This window comes from Anabrus simplex, chromosome 7 (assembly GCF_040414725.1).
Source record: "Anabrus simplex isolate iqAnaSimp1 chromosome 7, ASM4041472v1, whole genome shotgun sequence".
Taxonomy (NCBI): domain Eukaryota; kingdom Metazoa; phylum Arthropoda; class Insecta; order Orthoptera; family Tettigoniidae; genus Anabrus; species Anabrus simplex.
Window position 1 is genome coordinate 237,532,205 of NC_090271.1, and position 20,867 is coordinate 237,553,071.

At 36.6% G+C, this 20,867-nt stretch overlaps 1 protein-coding gene across 3 annotated transcripts in view; it reads right to left on the bottom strand.

The window, feature by feature from the left end:
* Nucleotides 1-19,560: 19,560 nt before the first annotated feature.
* The window catches only part of LOC136877515 (anoctamin-7), an 865,825-nt gene continuing 864,518 nt past the window's right edge, over nt 19,561-20,867 (bottom strand). For all 3 annotated transcript variants that reach the window (XM_067151627.2, XM_067151626.2, XM_067151629.2), the window contains one exon: nt 19,561-20,526. In XM_067151627.2, the coding sequence (XP_067007728.2) occupies nt 20,239-20,526 (288 nt within the window). In that variant the 3' untranslated portion in view covers nt 19,561-20,238. The remainder of the gene's footprint in view (nt 20,527-20,867) is intronic.

The following is a 20,867-nucleotide window of genomic DNA, read 5'->3' on the forward strand; positions in this document are numbered from 1 at the left end:
AAGCCTCCCCACCGTGGCAAGGTCACATGGTTCGCAGAGGAGGGATCCACAGCATGATTCCTAAAAATCAACCCTGTTTTCAGCAAATACATCAGTCCATTTTTGTACTCAGGATGAGAGAAGAGTTCCTGTATAATTATTTTCCACATACTGTGCACAATACAAGTTTTGCGCTTCTTTGCAGAAGGTGGTTGTAATTCTTCTTAGTCACTATTGACTTATTCCTTCACCCTCAATTATGAGATTTTCAGGAAGGAACTTCAACAATATGGGGAAAAAATCAGAATCCTTATTTACATCATTCATCAAAATTTTGGCCATTTTCTCAGTAGCATGTTTAGAACTAATTGAGCATGACTGAGTGGCCGTGTTCGTCAGCTAGCAGTTGATATAGCGTATGTTTTTAAATCATTACTCTAAGACAGAGAAGCAAAAGTATGACACACGGAAGTTCTCACACTCAATATATTGCATCATGACCTGGATTGGGTTAATACTCCCACTTGCATTGGCCTCAATTTGAATATTGTAGCCACCACGATGTTTACTGTACTGCAGACATACTTACCACCGAGCATGCTCTGTAAGGAGTACAAAGTGTTGTATTTCAGCATTTCTGCATTGAAGGGGAAGGGGAGAAAAAAAAAAATACCGTTACTCTTAATAAGTTAAATTTTAATATTCTCAACCCATACAAAATGTTTACTACCATCATTCAAACATTAAAAAAGTGCTGTTAATGTGTAGCAATAAAAACAACATGTGACAAATATTATTGTACACTACATCAAGTTCTTTCTTGGACGTTGTATTGAGATAGGGAAGGTACTTCCATAAAGTGTACTAAGGAGGGTAGTAACCCATGTTCTCTCCACTCAATGTCACCTTCCAGAGATAGCTCTGCTGTGGAACAATAACTTCCTGCGACAAACTCAAGGTAGAGAAGTTTCCAACTATGATAGCATTGGTATTAACCTTCATATTTCTAAACCATTCTGTTGTTTAAATTTATATCACTAAACTAATATGAAGCTTTCCATGCTCTTTGGCATTAACCATACCTTTCCTACAATTATGTCTTACAAAACAACAGCAATATTTCCAGTGGTGGTGATGAAAGGAGAAAGAGAAGGAAAAGGAATCGTTAGTAGGAGGGTTGAGGTTGTTGAGGTTCGAATATTTGGGAAGTGACATAATGCAAGATGCAAGGTAGGATAAGATCAGCAGAAGGGTACAAGCAGTAAATACCTTCTACTAGAATGTAAGGGACCTAGTGTGGAATAGAGAAGTTCCTATGAAATGTAAAGAGATAATGTATAAGATGTACTGTACCCCTATATTGACGTATGCATCAGAGACTTGGACTTTGACAGCAAGAAATGAGAGTAAAATTCAGGTCAGAGGCCAGTGAGATGAAGTTCCTGAGGAGTATGGTAGGGAAGATGGGGAGAGACAGAGTAAGAAATGTTGAGGTCAGAAAAGAGATAGGGGTAGAAAAACTGAGTGGTAGGATGAAGAATAAATTGAGATGGTTTGGACATGTTATGAGAATGGAAGGATACCAAAACAAGAGTTGGAGGTTAGGATAGAAGGAAAGAGGGCAAGAGGGAGGCCCAGAGCAAGATGGATGGACTGTCAAGAACAGTGTTAAAAAAAAAAAAAAATAAAGACAACTGGACTGGAATACAATTACTGAAGAGGAGTGGAGGAAGGAGAGGCAACTGTGGAGAAGTGCCATCAACACCCCGACCTGGCAGAAACTGGACAAGGGGAAATGAAAATGAAAATGGTGATTTCCAATTTTTCAGCTACATCGTCAACATGTCTGAAAATTATAATTATGGAACTGAACTAAGGCATATGTTCAATTTTTCTGCTTTCATAAATTTTGGACATAAGAATGTTAGTGTCTCTCAGTATAACATCTCCTTTCTAAAATCAGATTTCTCTAAACTTTCTCTTCTATGATGGCAAGAGTTACAGCTCATTACTGTCCAATACACTATTAAAACTCTCAGCTGATAAATCTCATACTTACAAAAGGAAAAAGGGACTGCAAAAGTCCTCATGGACCTGCAATCCTATCAAATTCAGTATCATTGTTTGAATTATCAAAGGAAAGTCAGTTTTTATTTAAAATCTAGTATTTATAAACATGCAGTGTATCCCATGTTTAGTTCATTTAGATACCACCACTTCCTAATAATGTACCCAAACATTGCATACAAGGAAGCTTAAGAAACCCATTCTTCTATCATCATCAAACAGACAGAAACTCCTCTACAAGCTTCATTACTTTTACATTCTTTGGGGTTTACATCTCTATATGAGAAGTTTCTTCCTCTTGCTTGATGTCTTTCTTCAATTACGTTTCCTATCGCTAACCTCGCAGATAGATACTTGTGTACGTTTGGGCCTGATACGTGACTGATCTCAACATACAAAAATAATTACAATAGCTTACAAGGATAGTCAAGTACCGGTATGAAATTTAAACACTCTCTCATCGATTATTGGAACCGGAACCCAAGACATCTCAAATATGCCAAGGACCTGAACTTACATGTACAGTTAGAAATACTTACTCCACGAGGTAAAGAATAATCCTGTGTTGGATAATAATGTGATAGAAGTAATAACAATATTGCCCTGTGTACCGATTCATACCCCTAGGAAGGCATTAAGTAAATTAATGGGGACATTATTAAAGCTTTCTTCATGCAGCTATTCCCTATTTAAGTAAACTGCCTTTTATATACTTTCCTCCATGGAAATTTAATTTTATCTTGGTCTTTTTGTACTATAAGCTAAGTTACAAGGAGTATGACTGTCTTTCAGAGCTGTGTGTTATCTTCAGAGGCTATGAGTTGTTGCTTTGTCATCACTTGTCTTTGTAACCACCTCTCTTGCTAGTGAATTTGAACTGAAGTTTACTGCACTAGCAAACAGTCTGTATGGAGTCATCTGGCTTGGAAGGATGTGCATAAAGATTGTTTTAGAAATTAAGGGATTCTTGCATTTTAATGTTGCAGATGATGGAGGTTAAGCTGATGTGATTGAGTACATCCAATTCTTTTAATTTGAATAATTAGTAATTGTGTGTTAGTGATATATCTTTTCTTGGACATTTGTAAGTTATGCATATCTGGTGGTGCTCCAGTGTAACTTCTTTGTATTTGCAAGTTATTTCAATTAAGTTTGAAAGAGAGAATATTCAGCAGATATTAGTAAATCCTAATCAGTTCACACAGAACAATATTTATGATAATGAATTTTATATTTTTGCTATTTTTCATTTTATCTCTAGTTGGTTGTTTTTGTAGATTGATTTTCTTTTGCTTGGCAGTTGGTAGTAGGCTTTGGTTTCTATGTCATGGTGTGATTGGGCATCTTGTTTGGTTGTTACAGGCATTCTTCTGTTTGGTTTTGTGTATTGTTCTTATTTGGAATTTTCTGAGGTTTTATTTCATTGCAAGTGTAATTTTTCTGGGATTTCATTTCTACAGCTGTTTTTGAATTAGTACAAGAGCAATTCATATCTGAAGGGTCTTAACTAACTGGAGTTTTATGTTGATTTTATTTCCAGTGATAATTTTTAAATTCTTTAAATTCACTTGAATTGTAAACTTAGTTTATTCTTCTAAATATTTTTGCTTTTATGTCTTTTATGTCTTTTATTATTCTGTAGCAAGTTTTTATCACCGAATACCTTTCCTGATGTCAGTCTGATCAGATGAGTTTATGAAATGAATGAATGATGTGATGTAAGGTCACCAGACAAACAGTTAGCCACCCCTGGAGAAATTATTGCAAGCATCATTTATTACCATGTAACTCTGCCTCTGGGCTTTATAACTGCCTGGATCTGGTTAGGAAGCGAGTCCACAAGGTTGTGCAGGTGCACCCAAGTTAAGCCATTCACTGAGGATTTGATTCCGCAGTTCCACCAAATTGCAAAATTGCAGGGATGCTAATACAGTATCTGCATTTTACCCACTGTTCCAACATGCCCCACAAATTTTCAGTGGTCAGGTGATTTTGCAGGACAATCAAGATGTGATAGGGTGGTGGAGTGTTCATAAAACCAGTCATGTATGCATCTAACCCAATGAACTTTGCTGTCGTCATCTTGAAATTTGGGGCTTTAATAGCATACTCGTCATGCAGATGTTGACTGAAAGGCAACACCTCATCATCCAGAATGTTTAAATAAACATGCTGATTCATGTTAGTGGTCACCTCAGTAAGCAGGCCCAATCCTTGATATGAAAAACACCCCCAAAAACATCACAGACCCACCTCCGGCTTGAACCTGACCTTGCACACTTCCAGGATGAAATGCTTCATTTGGCCTTCGGTGCACTCGATGACGTGTGTCATTAGAATACAGAAAAAAACGTGATTCATCAGACCACATTACGTTTATTACAATTTATAATGTGTGCAATAATTTCAAATGCTGGGTCATCATCATCATCATCATCATCAGGACAATCAATTTTATAAAGCATGTTACATTAAATCTGTGCAGTCCATGGACATAGTGAAACAGGTAAAACAATATATGCAATATTTTGATGTTGTGGTCTACAGTATGCTACACCCATGTGCAGGTTATTTTTAAGACCTTTTCACATATTACATATGACAAGACGTCAACACATCATGTTGCAACAAGGATGCAAAGATTTTTATGAAACAGTTGAATTTTGTACTTTATTTTTTAAATGGGTCTTGATCTTATTTGAATGAAGATGTCCCGACAGCGGGACTAAATATGTCATTATTATAGCTTAATGTAGTCTTAACAATAAAGAAGATTCACAGTATTGTAAAGGTAGAGTATTTGACATAAGGATTTCTTTCACAAGTTAACGAATGAGTAAATTCATACCTCCAGTGTAAATGGTCCATTGTTGAAAATTATACTTTTTCCAGCTAGCTCATTCTTAGTTGCCAGTGTTTTGCCCCAGTATGCCATGGTCCGAGTAATTGCATTTTGTTTGATTTGTTGCCATAGTTAACTTTGTACTTTTACTGCATTGAAAATAATAAATTTTAGTTCTTGACAAATGCTGGGCTGTCAGAATTTTGTCCCGCAAGAGTCATTCAAGGTGTCTGAAGTCAGCGATGCTATGATCATGGTGGTTGAGATTTTGAACAATACCTGAAAGGGAGCAGTTCTGCATTTGTTATGTACTGTACAGTACACAAACGGAAGAGATTGATCACACTGACAAAAGGGTACGTGTTTCGTCTGAGAGTTGTTCCATTACTCTGAGTTTTGTGTTTTACGTTTTGGTTATTGTATAATACAGGCCTTTTCACTGAAATGGAGGTATTTTCACAGAAACAAGGAAGACTGGGGTAACAAACTGAATAAATCGTAATTACATTATTACTCTGCAACGAGCCACCAGAGACTATGGGTCCCTTATACCAACATACTCAGAATGTATCCTTGAACAACCTTCGAAAGTTTGTCGGTGGAATTCAACTTCACACTGTATTTCGCAGCAAGCCCTTTTGTGCTTATTACTCACCTACAGTTCTTGTAACAGCCGAACTAAAATTATTTCTGAGTTCTCATAAGAAATAATTCATTGTTGAGGTAAAGCCTTTTACCAGATTCTGAATTTATGGAAAATCTCCAATATAATTTGAAATTTCCTCAACTCCAACACTACAACAGTCCAGCAAGACAGCACTACTCACTTGTCAGACACATTTGATTTATAATGACATGGTAAATGTTTCTTCAATTATTTGTTTTAAATGAGCTGCAAGTATCTCTTTAAAAATGGAGGGAAATAGAGTGTTCCTTGGAATGTGTACTTCCAGCTGTCAATAATAAAAATTAAAAATTCCTTTATTCTTTAAATAGAATACCAAATTATTTATGGAGATTTGAACTTGAATTGATTACTCTTAAAATACGAAACTCCTATACGCACCTAAGTAACATTTTTGACATTGTGTGTACCAGTAGGCCTACTATTGATGTCTGGTTCCAATTTTGCTCAAATACTACCACTGAAGATGACACGGGGAAGATCTCATTTCTTCTCTTATGAAGGTACTAAATAGCTGCTTCCTTATTCTAGAGAGATACACTGAAAGCATACCGTAATTATTTTATGAAAATAGACTATATATATGTGCTTTATGTTTGTCCAACAGAGCCCTTATTAAAGTCCATTGCTACTTTTTTCATCATTCTAAGAATTACAAGGTATCATTAGGCCTGCTCTCTGGAAGATACATGAAAATTGGGTTCTGCCCAGTATATCTATCAAAATGTAAATCCTAAGCAGAAGGGTACAAGCCAATTATGTGATATGGTACAAACTTTGAAAGTGTAAGGAGATTTATACATGAAGGTCATTTTAAAATATAGTCAGGTCCTGTTGCATTTTTCTCTATAAACATATCTTGCATTAAATATACATAACCTTAATGTACAAGCATTTATGATACTGGAATGCATTCACAACCTTCTGAAATAAATAACACAGCTATATTCAACGATATGCCTTGTTATAGTAATTTTTCCTACCAAATAAGTAACATGGTAAGTTAAAGAATTTGTTTAGTGGTTCACTGAAGTTATCCATATATTGGTAGTTAAGTTTTGCGAATTATACATCTGTCCACATTGAATTACCGTACTTTCCTTCACATTTTAGACTACTCTTGGAAATTTATAATCTGTTTATTAAGATTGAATCTGGAGATCATCATCAGGTAAAATATCCAACAGTCCCTTAATTTTAGTTACAATGTAGTGATTCAGGGGAGAAAAGTAACCAATCACAGTTTGTGAAACTCAGATAGGATCTACCTCATTACACCTAACACATGAAAACATGTATTTATTCTAAACAAAGTAGGGTACTCAAGTGTTCTATTTTTCAGGACTTGAAATACACGCAATTATGAGTCTGGGAGGACTACAATATTTACATGGAATCCAAACCATAGGGCATGACTTTGAAGTCCGATAGCTGAGAAGCTACATTCATAATTATCACATAATGAAGTACATGATGTTACAACACTGAAGGAAATCCTTGCATAACATCGATATAAATAAAATCTTAATGATTGAATGTATGTATGTACATTTATTACACTGCTCTGCAGGCATTTCTATGTCTAACAATGAATAACTGATCCTAAACATACGTGACCCATTGCACAGAAAGGGACTTAGTCGGATTTTTTATTTTTGAGATTTTTGTGGTTCTAAAATTGTCATAAGATACTGAGCATTTAAAAAAAGAGCTCATGTTTTAAGGTGCAATACTTCAGAAGATATTAATTATTGACTGTTGTTATTAAGAACCTACCTTGAGAAAATTGCTTTCAGTGATTTTCTTACCAACTGTACAAATTTTTCATGACATCGAGTGCATAACTTGTTTGTTTTTAAGAAAACCTATAAGCAGCGCAAGAAACCGAACCATAGAAACGCAATTTTTATACGGTACCTCAGACACTTTGTTCATCTCTGCTGTAGAATTTCCATTGACAGCTTTGGGTCCCTTTCTGTGCATCGGGTCACATATTTTTTCAATGTAGAAGTAAAAATGCAATAGGTTTATTTCTATCACAACGCATTTTCCAGTAATTTTTAAATTTTGCAAGGAAGAATATGAATCACAACTTGATATGTTATAAAAAGGTACACACATGTAAAAGCTAAAAATTGATGTCCTTATATCCACAAAAATGTGACATGATAGTGGAAAACTGAAAACATATTCAATTTTAGCACCCTCAAAATTACAACCAAACAATATTCGAAACAAAAACATTGGGAAAATATTTTCAGATGCAGAACAGTGTCATATCACCAAATCTTGTGACAATTATTAGTTTCGTGCATAATACTGATCATGTGGAGGTTTTTAGTTTGTCTCTGTTTGTAAAACTGGAAAATGGCTGGACATATGTTAACCCAACTTTGTGTTTGGAATCTACCCATTCAGGGTTGTGTTATTAGATGACTTCAAGGTTCTCCCGTGGAAAAGGGGTTTATACAAAGAACTAAACAGTTATTCTTAAATATCTTCATTAATATTAGATCTATCAAAAACTTGTTTCAATTAAATAATAAACTACATCACACATCCCATCCCAAGTCATAGTTCTCCCTTGTAATAAGATCGTAATCACAACAAAGTTATTCTATTTAGTATTTTACTCACTTTATTCTCAGTAATTTGTAGTCATTGGTGCCCAAGTGGTTTGACCTTACGACAAGCATTACCGGTATATTGTCATTTCAAACCTAAATCTGGAACTCTGACAATGGTATTGATGTACCACTTGTATCTTGATGCAAACTTACTCGAAACTTATGACCAACAATTGTTAACTTGTATTTGTTGCAAGGATTTGGAGAGACATGGTTAGGATTATTTAAATTAGTAATTAATGATCGAATGACAAAGTGAAAGTTAAGGAAGAAAATAAATTTGGGAGATAATGGAAGCCCAAAGAATATAGAAGAAGTTATATAGATACAAAAACTACACAGAAGAAAGTAGCTGGCTGAAGAAAAGATATGGGAACTGTACATTTTGGCAAATAGGGATGACCTGAACTGAAAAGAAACTGTTATATGGAATCTTGTGTAACAGGAAGAGTGAATATATTAATGCTAGAATAATACAGGAAAAAGGTGAAGTAATACTGAAAGAATAAAAAGTGAATAGGAAGAATATTTTCATTATATTGTTAAATGTTAAAACATCCAGTGATTATACAGAAAAACAGGAGAAGTTCAATATGAAGAAAGCTGTGAGTGAAAGAAAAAAATTTGATTTAGAATATGAACTTTTAGAATTACAAAAGATATTCAGACTGCTGAAGAAAGAGAAGTAGGTTGCAAAAATCTGAGAAAAGGGAGTTATATATCGAGTAAGAAGACATATAGTAGTAGTAATAGTAGTAGTAGTACTAGTAGTAGTAGTAGTAGTAGTAGTAGTAATAGTAGTAGTAGTAGCAATCATAAATTGTATTCACATTGTCAAAATAATTAAAATACAAAACAAGAAGAATTAGAGAAAAGATGAAAATGCTATTAAAAGATGAATAATTTTGATCATATGTGGAAGATGAATTGTGAAAACCACTTTCACTATAAGACAAATTACAGATCACTGAAGTATGCAAAGAATTGACCATATAGTTAACGTTGTCTTGTCTTTTGGCCTGAAGATAAATCCAAGATAATACCAAAACACGACGAATGGGACGCAAGCAAATGTTCACCACAATAGTGTACCAATTAAACAAGTCCAGCAGTTCAAATATCATTAAGAAGGAAACAATCAGATTGGACAGGCAGCAGTATCATTTGCATCACTTAGGTAGAGGTTTGCAGAAGAACAAGACCATCATCTTCCTCTTTCATACACTGATTCTACCAATCCTGCTGCATGGTTTCATGACTTGAAATGAGATCTTCAGAAGCTGGAAGTCTTCCAGATACTCTGCAACTACATACAAAATGAAACCATCTGGAATCAATATGATGACCAGCTAACTACTTAAGAAGTGCTCCACATCAGGAGACTTGGGTGGTTTTATCAATATCCACCATATCGACAAGAACAGGATTCCATACAAACTTCTTAGGGGGAGCAACAAGCACAGTGGAACATTCCAAGGACGGCACCCAAAATGACCTGGGCTGAACAGACCAAGCATGACCTGGAAAACCTAAGGAAAACCAAGCCTGAGTCACAACTACAGATTGGAAAAATCTGGAAAAACACAGTCAATGAAGTTTGAAAATAAACAGCATACCAGCTTCAGAGCCCCTTTGGGAGTGGCGATCCCACCATAACAATAGCCTAAAATGGGTGATGGTAATTACCAGCCTCGGAAAAGATTAGGATGAACCCTTTTAAAAGAGACGTGCAGTCCTTGTGCTGGGGGAACTGTGATAAGTGGAATGGTGGAAGGACAAGTTCCATCAACACCCCGACCTGGCTGGAGCTGGACAAGGGGAAATGAAAATGATGATCAGCTTCAGAGCAGACACTGACCTGTGATTATCTAGAGAAAGAAGCAACTGATTTGGTAATGGCATTTATTGGTGTAAGAAAAATCCAATGATAATATATGGAGAGCAAAATTTTGAGACAGCCTTTTGTAATAACATGTAAATGTATTTAAGGTGATGTTGAAATGGCAAATTGTGCAGAATTTCTGAAGTTAAGCATCATTGGACATGGTAATAACTTGGGGGGGGGGGGAAGACCAAGTGCTCTTGGCTAAAGAAGCAGAAATGAATTTGCCACTTAATTGGAAGTGAAGTCTGGCTGAGAGTATCTGACCCAAGGTCCCAAATAGACTGCCAACATCCAGGTTCAGATAAGACTCTAGCTTCCCTTTAATGTAATTTGAAAGTTACAGTTGTATTGAATGACAAAGTACCGGTAGGCAAAATGTGATTGATTAAATTTGTATTTTACTATTTACCTTAACTCCCTCCCAAGAAAATGTCAGACATTGGTGCAAATACTATTCTATATATAGTAGGGCATCTGGTAAAGAATGAAGGTACCTCTTCAGTAATACAGCTATAGTAAGAAAGTGTCTAATCTAAACATTATTTTACTTGTAATCATCAGAAATTTTCAAGTACACTGTTCCAGGAGGCTAAGGAATTCAGCAGTGAAGTTTTCAGCAAGTACAAGTCTTTCTGTTTCTTCACTAAACAGTGATCAAGGTTGAAATAAATGAGGAACTATTTAAAGTATTCCTGTAAAGTACAATCTCTTGAATTCTTTAAGTTACAATGGAACTGATAAAGTATAGGGGAATAGTTTTACTGGGCCCAGAAGTAGAGTTTACATCTGTCCAATGAACAGCAGCAGTGAAGTTTAAATACATTGTTGTCAATTTCAAACTTATCAAAGAGGTGAAGGGTAAAATGGTGAACAACAAGTGTCACAGTCGCCTGAAATCAATGATCTATTGCACCATTATCCATCCTGATGCATTCTTCTTGAAAGAACGTTGTCATCTATGAAAGAGGTAGAGCATTGACTAAGCACTGCAGAGAAAAAGATGGTCTATCAGTTTCTCTGAGCTGGGTCATGTAGACATAAGGAAACAATATGGCGTTAAGCCCATCCACGAGAAAAAGCTCAAGAAAAGTACAATGGTTCAGAGACATGTGCCAGGCTGAGCTCGTTTTGACAGGTTGGACCTTGTCTCAGTGCGGTGGAATTTGAAGGTGCTGAAACATGCCAGCTTTATATCGGTTAGTCTATTATTATTATTATTATTATTATTATTATTATTATTATTATTATTATTATTATTATGTAAAAGAACTTCTGCAGACAAAATTTACAGCACACTGATGTTTTTTAAACATCTGCAATGAACAGAAACTGATATGATCACAAAAACAGGCTACACATTAGAAGTGGCTGGAAAGAGACGCAGGGTACAATGTAAGCCACGATGGTCAAACGACATAAAGAGAGTAACCTGGGTCACTACCAAAACAGATGAAGACGGTGAAGCCATGTTCCAGACCCTGTTATTAGGTGGAACAAACAATGAACAGAAAGAAATTAACCAGGACACACCAGAAACTGTACTATGGAATACAAGTCATGAATAATGAAGCCAGGATAAAATTATGATTCACTGAGAATGGGATGGCTGCTGTTTCACATATTCACTGCTAGTCCTTTAGACCCTTGCATGACCAAAGAACTGAAATCTTAATTGTGTAATATCTGTACCTGGAGTTCTGTTAAGTTTATTAACATCAGATGAACTGTTATAAGCCATCAGGCACATGGGCTCACAGCATGCTCTGATGCTTGTGTCACCAGCAGTGAATGTGTTAAACTGCACAGCATGACTCAGCAATTTTTATGAAAGAAGTTACTACTAGTACTTGAAAATAAGAGGCAGACAGGAGGAAGGTAGTACTGAACCAGACCCAAATTCTCCAACTTTGAGACTGTGATGATTTGATGAAGATAGACTGCAAAAGAGATCTTTGATGTTATATAGATGTGAGGGAAGTTGGTACTGAGAGAGGAGAGGAGGACAAGGCATGGCAGGAATTCTGAAAAGTGGGGAGAGAAAGAGGAGGTTAAATATCACCTGTCAAGTAAGTGAAATACCAGTGGATCCTGTCAGTGTCTCTGATGAACTGTGCTGCGCTTTCAATTATCACAAATGGAAGACGAAGTCTCTTAAGCTTGTAGACAAAGGTACAGCAATTTATGATTTAACCAAAATATTTTTCAACATTTTCTTCCATAACGCATTACTACTGGTTGGCTCTACTCTTGTTTCATTTATTACATACTATGCACAAGGTAGCAGACACAACATTCTCTACTTGCTGGTAGGATGTTTGGGAAGTAAGCAACTGCTACCACTATATTACAAATTCTTTCACTTATTCTGTCACTAAGGAATGAATAGCTTATAAGGATCCATTATTACCTCCACACCTGTGAATATGAGGACTTCTGTCCTAGACTCTGGAGCCAGTTAACTTAAACCTTCAGGTCATCTGGAATCTGGACCATGAGAAAGAGGCAGACATTCTGAACGTATACAGTATTACACCTGGGCTACTAATTGTATCTCTTACCTTATAAATTAATACTAAATTTATTATAGGTACTTTTACTCATTACATGTTTAAAACACCAACACCTCTGTATTGGTGACAGATATCCTATACAACCATGCATTTATACTAGATGTAGAAGAAAGCGAAGTTAGTTTCATAATACTGATTTGTATTTCTTATACTTTAAATAAAAACATGCCCAAGTAAACAGTTTATTTCAGAAACCACCACTTCTGTCTAGAGTGTTCTTCAGTTCTGGAAGATATTTCTGTTTTAACACATTCACTCCCCTATCCAACTTAACCTTTTGCACTCCTATGTCGAGTGGGACTCGACATTAATATATTAGACTTGCGCTCCGATGTCAAGTCCCACTCGACAGCTCGTACATTCAGTGCTCCTATGACGACTGTACTGTGTTCCAGTATTGTAGAGCTATCTAGTGGTCTCTGAGAGAACACCTTCCCCTATTTACTATAGTTTGATCCTTCCAGCATCTGGAAACAAATGTCAGTTATTGACAGAAAGAAGCGAAACTGTGTTGAACAATTAGAGAAACCAAATGTAATTATTGGCTACACATCAAAGACGGAAGGCGTTCATCACTCAGACCACTACACATAAGCTATGCTTTTATAGTGAAAAGCTTGAAATAGTGGTGGAAATTGTACTTCTGGCTATTGTAAGTTGCAATAGTCGACAGCCTTTTTGCTGTATAAAGATTACTGCACCACGAATCGCATGGACGCACAAAACCTTGTGGAAAAAAGTGATCAACAGGTTGGTTGGCGAAGCATGCAACAAAGTTCGAAAGCGAGGAAGACCATCTACTTCTGATGTTGAAGAACATTTGAATGGTAAACTGCACATCATCAACAACCTACCTGGAAAACAACAAAGACTGCTGTCTGTTTGAACATGAGCAAGTAAGGTGGTAGAAAGGAAATAATTTACTACTGCAAAATGTATTCAAGAAAACCCGGGCTCCACTCAGAAAATTGTTTTGAAAAGTACAAGGATTAATGCATTTTGTGTTCTAACTGCAAGTAGATAAAATGTAACATAATTATATTTTGTGTTGGATAGTTTTGCAGTGTTCACTTCCTGCAGCTGCTCATAGTGCAGACATTAATTCGGAGTAGAGCAAGGAAGCACACGTTAAAGGTAACTGAGTTCAAAAGGTTAAGGCGGATAATATTTTGCCAGTGCCTTAAGGTGTTTGGTGAGGAAAATTTCAAGCTTTGGAGTTCAATATGTGTTAAGTGTCAGGTTTTTCAATAATTCTTATCTGGACCTTATCAAATCAAAATCACTTTATTTGCAAATGAGGTGTCTACCTTGGTGGCAAATGGTACACTAAAATACATTATTATCAAGCACTAAATTTTAAATTACTTACTACTACTACTACTATGTGATATGGTTTTCCATAATGGAATTATATATGAATTTTTGCATTTACTGTGCTAAGCTAAGCTTTTAACATTTGAAGACTGATCATTATTGTCTACTTGCCATGGGTATGTATTTCAAGGCACAAGTGTACTTGTCACTAATTCTTTGAGGCAAAAGGTACTCCTGAAGCCTGTGTTAAATGGAAAATAAACAGTGGTTGGTACACATGGATGTTAATGGGGTGGAAGGAGTATTTTTGGATGTAGACTGTTTTGCTGTCTGTTACGCAAAGATATAAAACTTTTTTTTTGCTAGGGGCTTTACGTTGCACCGACACAGATAGGTCTTATGGCGACGATGGGATAGGAAAGGCTTAGGAGTTGGAAGCGGCCGTGGCTTTAATCAAGGTACAGCTCCAGCATTTGCCTGGTGTGAAAATGGGAAACCACGGAAAACCATTTTCAGGGCTGCCGATAGTGGGATTCGAACCTACTATCTCCCGGATGCAAGCTCACAGCCGCGTGCCTCTACGCGCACGGCCAACTCACCCAGTAGAAAAAAAAAAAAATAATAACAAAATAAAAATAAAAATAAAGGCAAGACTGGTATATGCGTTTGATTGGCATTCAACACCAGTAAACACTGGTAAAGGCCAGGAGTGAATGTGTTAACACTGGGAGGAAAGTCAGATTATCTTGTTAATCCCTTTATTCTCCATATTTTTGTAAACCTGGATAGAGAACATACCACAGATGAGGTCTGTTCAAATCTGACTAAGAATAGAAAGAACAAGCAACTTGTAGTTTCATATGATTGATAATATTTTGTACAATGCCATAAGTTATGTAAGAAACTACTAGGATATGAGTTTTCATTTCTGAAGTACCACATCCATTCCTTGGAATCTGAACTGTGACCCACATGAAAGGTCACATTTGTCTTCTTAGCAAAGCTCACTTTTCTGGTCATGTGTTTGATATCAAGAGAAATACCAGGTATAAAAAATTCATTGGATATTTAAAAGAAGTAAAGAGCTATATTGCAAAGAGTTTCACCAATTAAAAATTGCAGTCTGACAGAGCCAATTTTTTTGATTAAAGACATCAAATACTGGAAATCGTGATTAAATTGTTTAAATACATTTTTTAAGCCATAAGATCTTGAAACACTTAAAAAACTAATTGGCCATACATATAAGGAATAAAGATAGCATAATACTTGAAAATTGTCATCAATATGGAACATGAAAATTATAAACTCTGATCACCCCATTACGTTGAGGAAAAAATAAGAAAGAAATTTAAGTTATTACACCTGAAGTTGGCCACAATCATATGGGTCATGGGGAATTTGTTGCAGTACATATTGTTATTGGTTACTTTGGTCAGGTTAAAATCTTTATAAATGAATTAATTTTGTTTGTACACCTCAAATTTTTACCTCATACTTTGTTTCAATTTGGAATTAGATGTACAAAAGAGTTAAATTCATTTTTGTCTATCTGTTTCTGTGAAGTTCATGGTGGAGTTACTATTTGATATAATTTCTTGAAATTCTGTATTTAAATTCAAGCATATCCATAGAGTGCACTGGGCTATATACAGTGGATCAACAATATTAAGGAGACCAAAATTGGAAATGTCAAGTGCAGAAGTTTAAGTACCTTGGCAGCTGGATTACTGAGACTTAGACGTGGATTTAGAGATCCTTGTACAAATAGAAATGGCTCATACTAACTTTCTGAAAATGAGGAATCTATTGTGCGACAGAAGTCTCAGCTTGGAGATATGTCACAACTTCGTCAGATGCTATATACATATATTCAGTGCTTCTGTATGGCGCTGAAACATGGACTCTGAAATGTAACACCATTAAAAGAATAAATGCCTTCGAGATGTGGGTGTTCCGAAGGATGTTACGGATCTCATGGACTGACCATGTCTCTAATGGTGCCTTATTAGGAATGAAAAGTACAACCTACTTAAATTGATCATGCAGGGTAAAATTGATGGACGTAGGGGTTGTGATCAAAGGAAACACTCCTGGCTGAGGAACTTACGGAATTGGGCAGGACTAGATTCTAGTAGACTGATGAGGACAACTGAACATCATACAGACTTCACTGTGATTGTGGCCAACCTTCAGTAATGGAGAAGACTCTACAAGAAGAAGAGGAAGAAGGTGTAAAAAAAGCTATCTAGATGAAAAAATTATGTGAAATAGTTTCATGCATTTTTATTGTATGAGAAATAATAACTTTTTATTGTATGAGAAATAATAACTGAAATATTTGCTGTTATTTCATTGTTCATAAACTTCCAGACATCGCCAGAAACATCAGTTCTATGTAAAACCCGTATCTTACAAAATTTATAGAAACTACAATTTACAATCATTATGCCCCTTACTGGATGGGCCATCATTACAGGTAAACTAATTTACATTTTTAGTGCTCACAAAAAGTCCCTTTCTCTCCTTTTTAACCTGTCATTGTGTTTCTCATATTGTGTTCCTTTTCTTGTTCCTCTCCTCCTGAAACTTGACGGCTGTAATGGGTTCGCTTGCTATTCCGAGGAACCATTAGCAACATGTGAAATAGTTGACCTCTCTCTTCTAGAACTCTTTTCTCTTACAGTCTTGATTGTAAAACAATTGTCAACCTCAACTTAGAGAAAGCTGAATGGCATTTGCTGTTGAAACTAAGTTTAAAAGAACTTATTTAAGTAAATCTTTAGAAATTTATTTTAACTCATTCGGTCAGCACTGCAAACTTATGTTCTATTTCTGGTTAATTGGAAAAAAAAGAAAGTGCTTGCTGTGCTCTTGCAGACTTTCTTGACATTTGAATTTATCAACAACAAAACTCTTCAGTCAGGTCACTGACATAATGTAACCATGTGTCAAACCAAAGCAGCATCTAAATCTTGTCTTGCTAACTGGGAACATGACAGTGGCATATGCTGGGATCAAGATGTAGGCTACCACTAGACTTAGGTTATCCCTTTTCGATGGTTGGTTTAGTGAACGTCAACCCTTCAATGTTTTGAGCTACAGCCAATAGTCAACAGAGTAGCTTGTGTTGTCAAGGCTGCTTCACAAGCTACTGCCCTGGCCTCTGCTACTGCCAATGCTCAACCCCTGATCAGTTGAGATGGTAACCTAAGGTTTAGCAAATTAAAGTCCGGGTTTGTGTTTAAATGGTTAGAATGCTTGCCTTTGGTCCGATGACCCCGGTTCAATTTTCAGAATCAAACCCCTCATACTGTTCTTCTTCACTGTTCATTTTATCCTCATCAGGACACCACTAAGCCTATACAGATGCTATGAATCATCATTATTATTATTAAATTAAAATATTGATTTTTACAGCGGTCTTACCCATCGTTCACTGTTTAATTAGCTTTGTCGGGAGATCAGTGGTTGTGGCTGACCCATAATCATGGGTTCTAATCCAACCAACAAAAGAGAACACTAAACCTGAAAGATCGTATTTCATTTTAGCAGATCTACCTATAAAAATGAAACTATATTACTCCTATAATATCAGCCCTGCAGTGTCTTCCTACAATGATGTACTGTAGAAGTAAACAAGAGTGAAATACCAGCACTCTGTTATCTAACAGTATGAGGTGAGGAAGTACATACATGATGAGTAACGCATGATTGATAGCAGTGGCGATCTGACAGACCGAAGCCTAGCACACCTATCCTCCCCGGTCCCCACTTCTATCCGATATGCAGCAGCAAGCCACGCGGGGTGAGTCTAGGGGAGAGGGACGAGAGTCTGGGCTGCAATATCAGTCTCCGATGCCTTCCTCTCAGAAATACATGCAACGTTTTTTTCCCACTACTTTCAAGTGTTGTAAATGGAACAATGTGTCAGATGCTTATATTATAAAGTGTTTTTGACTTCCATCGTTCTCAATTGAGGTTTTGGCTTCACTGATAGCCCTGGTAGCCCTCAGTATATGCCACTGGAGTATGATCTGATGAAGTACAGCTGTGGTATTCATTTTGTCTCCAGTTACTGTTGTACAGTGCTGTTGGCTGAACTTTCAAAGTCTGACAATTCTTACAAGAAATGAGATCATAAATTAGACTTGACACCAAATGGGTATGTGCTGTTTTCTTTGTAGAACTGGCTCCTTGAGAGCTGCCATGGACATATATGAAAGGAGAAAATGAAATGAACCTTAGCTATCACAAAATACGTAGGTGGTTTGAAAAGTTCTCGGAATGTACTAGAATGAAGTATCTTACCTCGGTGGAGCTGCTTTTATTTTTCAACATAGTCTCCCTGTAGACTAATGCATTTGGTCCAGCGATGTTCCAATGCCTTGATCCCATCTCGAAAATGAGATTCCTCCAGGCCTGCAAAATACCTCTCCAATTTGGCTGTCAGTTCTTCCCTTGTAGAAAATCTCCATCCACTGAGGAAAATTTTCAGCTTGGGGAATAGATGAAAGTCTGATGGTGCCAAATCAGGTGAATAAGGTGGATGTGGCAACAATTCGTACCCCAGTTCATGAAGTTTTGCCATGGCAATAACACTTGTGTGCGGCGGAGCGTTGTCCTGATGAAAGATGACCTTTTTCCTTGCCAAACCAGGCCTTGTTTCGCGTATCTTTTCCTGTAGTTGGTCTAGGAGGTTTGCATAGTATTGCCCCGCAATTGTTTGGCCAGTAGGAATGTAATCTATCAGCAGAATGCCTTTTGCATTCCAGAAAACTGAGGCCATGACCTTTCCAGCCGAACACACTGTCTTTGCTTTCTTTGGTGGTGGTGGTGAATCAGCATGTTTCCACTGCTTTGACTGCTATTTTGTCTGAGGTATAGTAGTGGACCCAAGTTTCAACTGTAGTCACAAACTGGCGCAAGAAATCTTGATGGTTGCACTGAAAACGGGCCAGACTTTGTTCGGACATTTCCAATCTGGTGCGTTTATTGTCCAATGTCAAGAGCCGCGACACTCATCTTGCGGATAATTTTTTCATACCCAATTCTTCAGTTAAAATATAATATACCCATTCAGAAGACATCCCTACAGCTTCAGCAATCTCCTACACTTTCAGTCGACGATCCTCCATGACCATTTTATGCACTTTTGCGATAAATTCTAGGGTCGTAACACATTTTGGCCGTCCACTACGCGGATCATCATCCAAGCTCTCCCGACCAAATTTAAACTCGCTGGTCCACTTGGCAACAGTTGAAAATGAAGGAGCAGAGACCCCCCAGTGTGTTGCAGATTCTGAGGTCCAAGTTGAGTGGTTCATATTCAGGTCACAATCAGATTTCAATGCTCACTAGATTTCCAACTTCTTTGAAATCATTTAAGAAAAGACTCTGTAAACAATTGATAGGAAATCTGCTACCTGGGTGACAGCCCTAGATGTAGATCAGTGGCATGATTGGTGGTTGGTTGATTTTGAGGACTGTAACAAGCAACTTACATTAGTAAAAATAATAGTACAGCAATTTGTTTCTGAAGAATCTGACTTCCAAGGTGAAATAATTTGAATGATCATTAGACAATGCAGTATTTATAAAACATTTTATCATTTACTTTCACATTCAAATGCCAGTTTTTTAAATCCAGAGAACATACTAAAAATAATTTAACATATATATAAAAACAAAATTTAATCAATGGTAGTAGTTACTCCTACTAACATTTAAAATGAAACCTTTTATAAGAAATTGCACTGCATAAACTGTACTGTATCTTATACACAAAGAATTCATTACATTAATAATTTTTATGCAACTTTAAAAACACTTATAGAGTGACTTTCAACCACTCACTTATTTCATGCAAGATTTCAATATAAATTACATGTGAAACAAGATAGCAGATTCACATTGTCATCAAGGCTTAGTTAAAGAAGAGTCCAAGACCTACAGGAATGTTTTTGAAATTGATTTTAAATTGTAGTGAACGACATTACAGTAAACCAGGTTAAGTTTGAGGACAGTTCACGACTACCAGGTCCATCACCGACTGCCTCCTTTGATGTAAACTTTACATTTTGTTTCAAATCCAGAGTAACTGTTTAAGCAATAAAAAGTTTCCAATGTGGTTGCTTCACAGTTCCACTGGCAAGCTCTTTACAATGACTGACTCTTTCGCACTGGCTCTCTCAGAGCTCCAGTTATCAGAGATCTATTAAGTTATCTGTCTCCATGTCTTCGTACTTTCACAGGGTGGAGGGTTTGTGTCATGTGGTATTTGATCTACTCTTTACTTCTCCTGGAGTTCTGCAACGCTTCTCTCTTTTAGTCAGTGGGCTTGTCTGTGGTGGACCTTCTCCTGCAGCCTCTATCTGACTCGTACTTTCCGAGTCTACACTTAATTCTACTGTGGTGTGATGTGTGTCCACATGTGTTTGGTTGTTAGTTGACCCATGTACAGGACTGTCCAGGTTGCCCAACTCTGCTGTAAGATCCAACACCATTCCTCCATTGGGAATGAGTTCATCATCTTCATCATCCTTCCTAGCTGCTACCTGGACAACAGAAAGGACGTCACACACTTAGTGTACCGGTACATACAACACTACAACATACCTGGAAAAGAAACAATTTTATAAAGAACAGAATGAAGTTGTATTTTTGTAGGAACATCCTCAGATTCTATCCAGTCATATTACCATGTAGGTACAAAACTGTTGACATGATGTAAACTTGTCATCAATTATGAATGAGTGATATGACCTAGTGCAAAAAGTCACCTGAATGTTTAAATTCTGTGCTCAAAACAGAAATAATGTGAAAAGTTTTCTAAACCTATTTTAGTGCACTCCAGTTACTGTATGTCATGTGTTATACAGTACCGGTATGTTCTAGT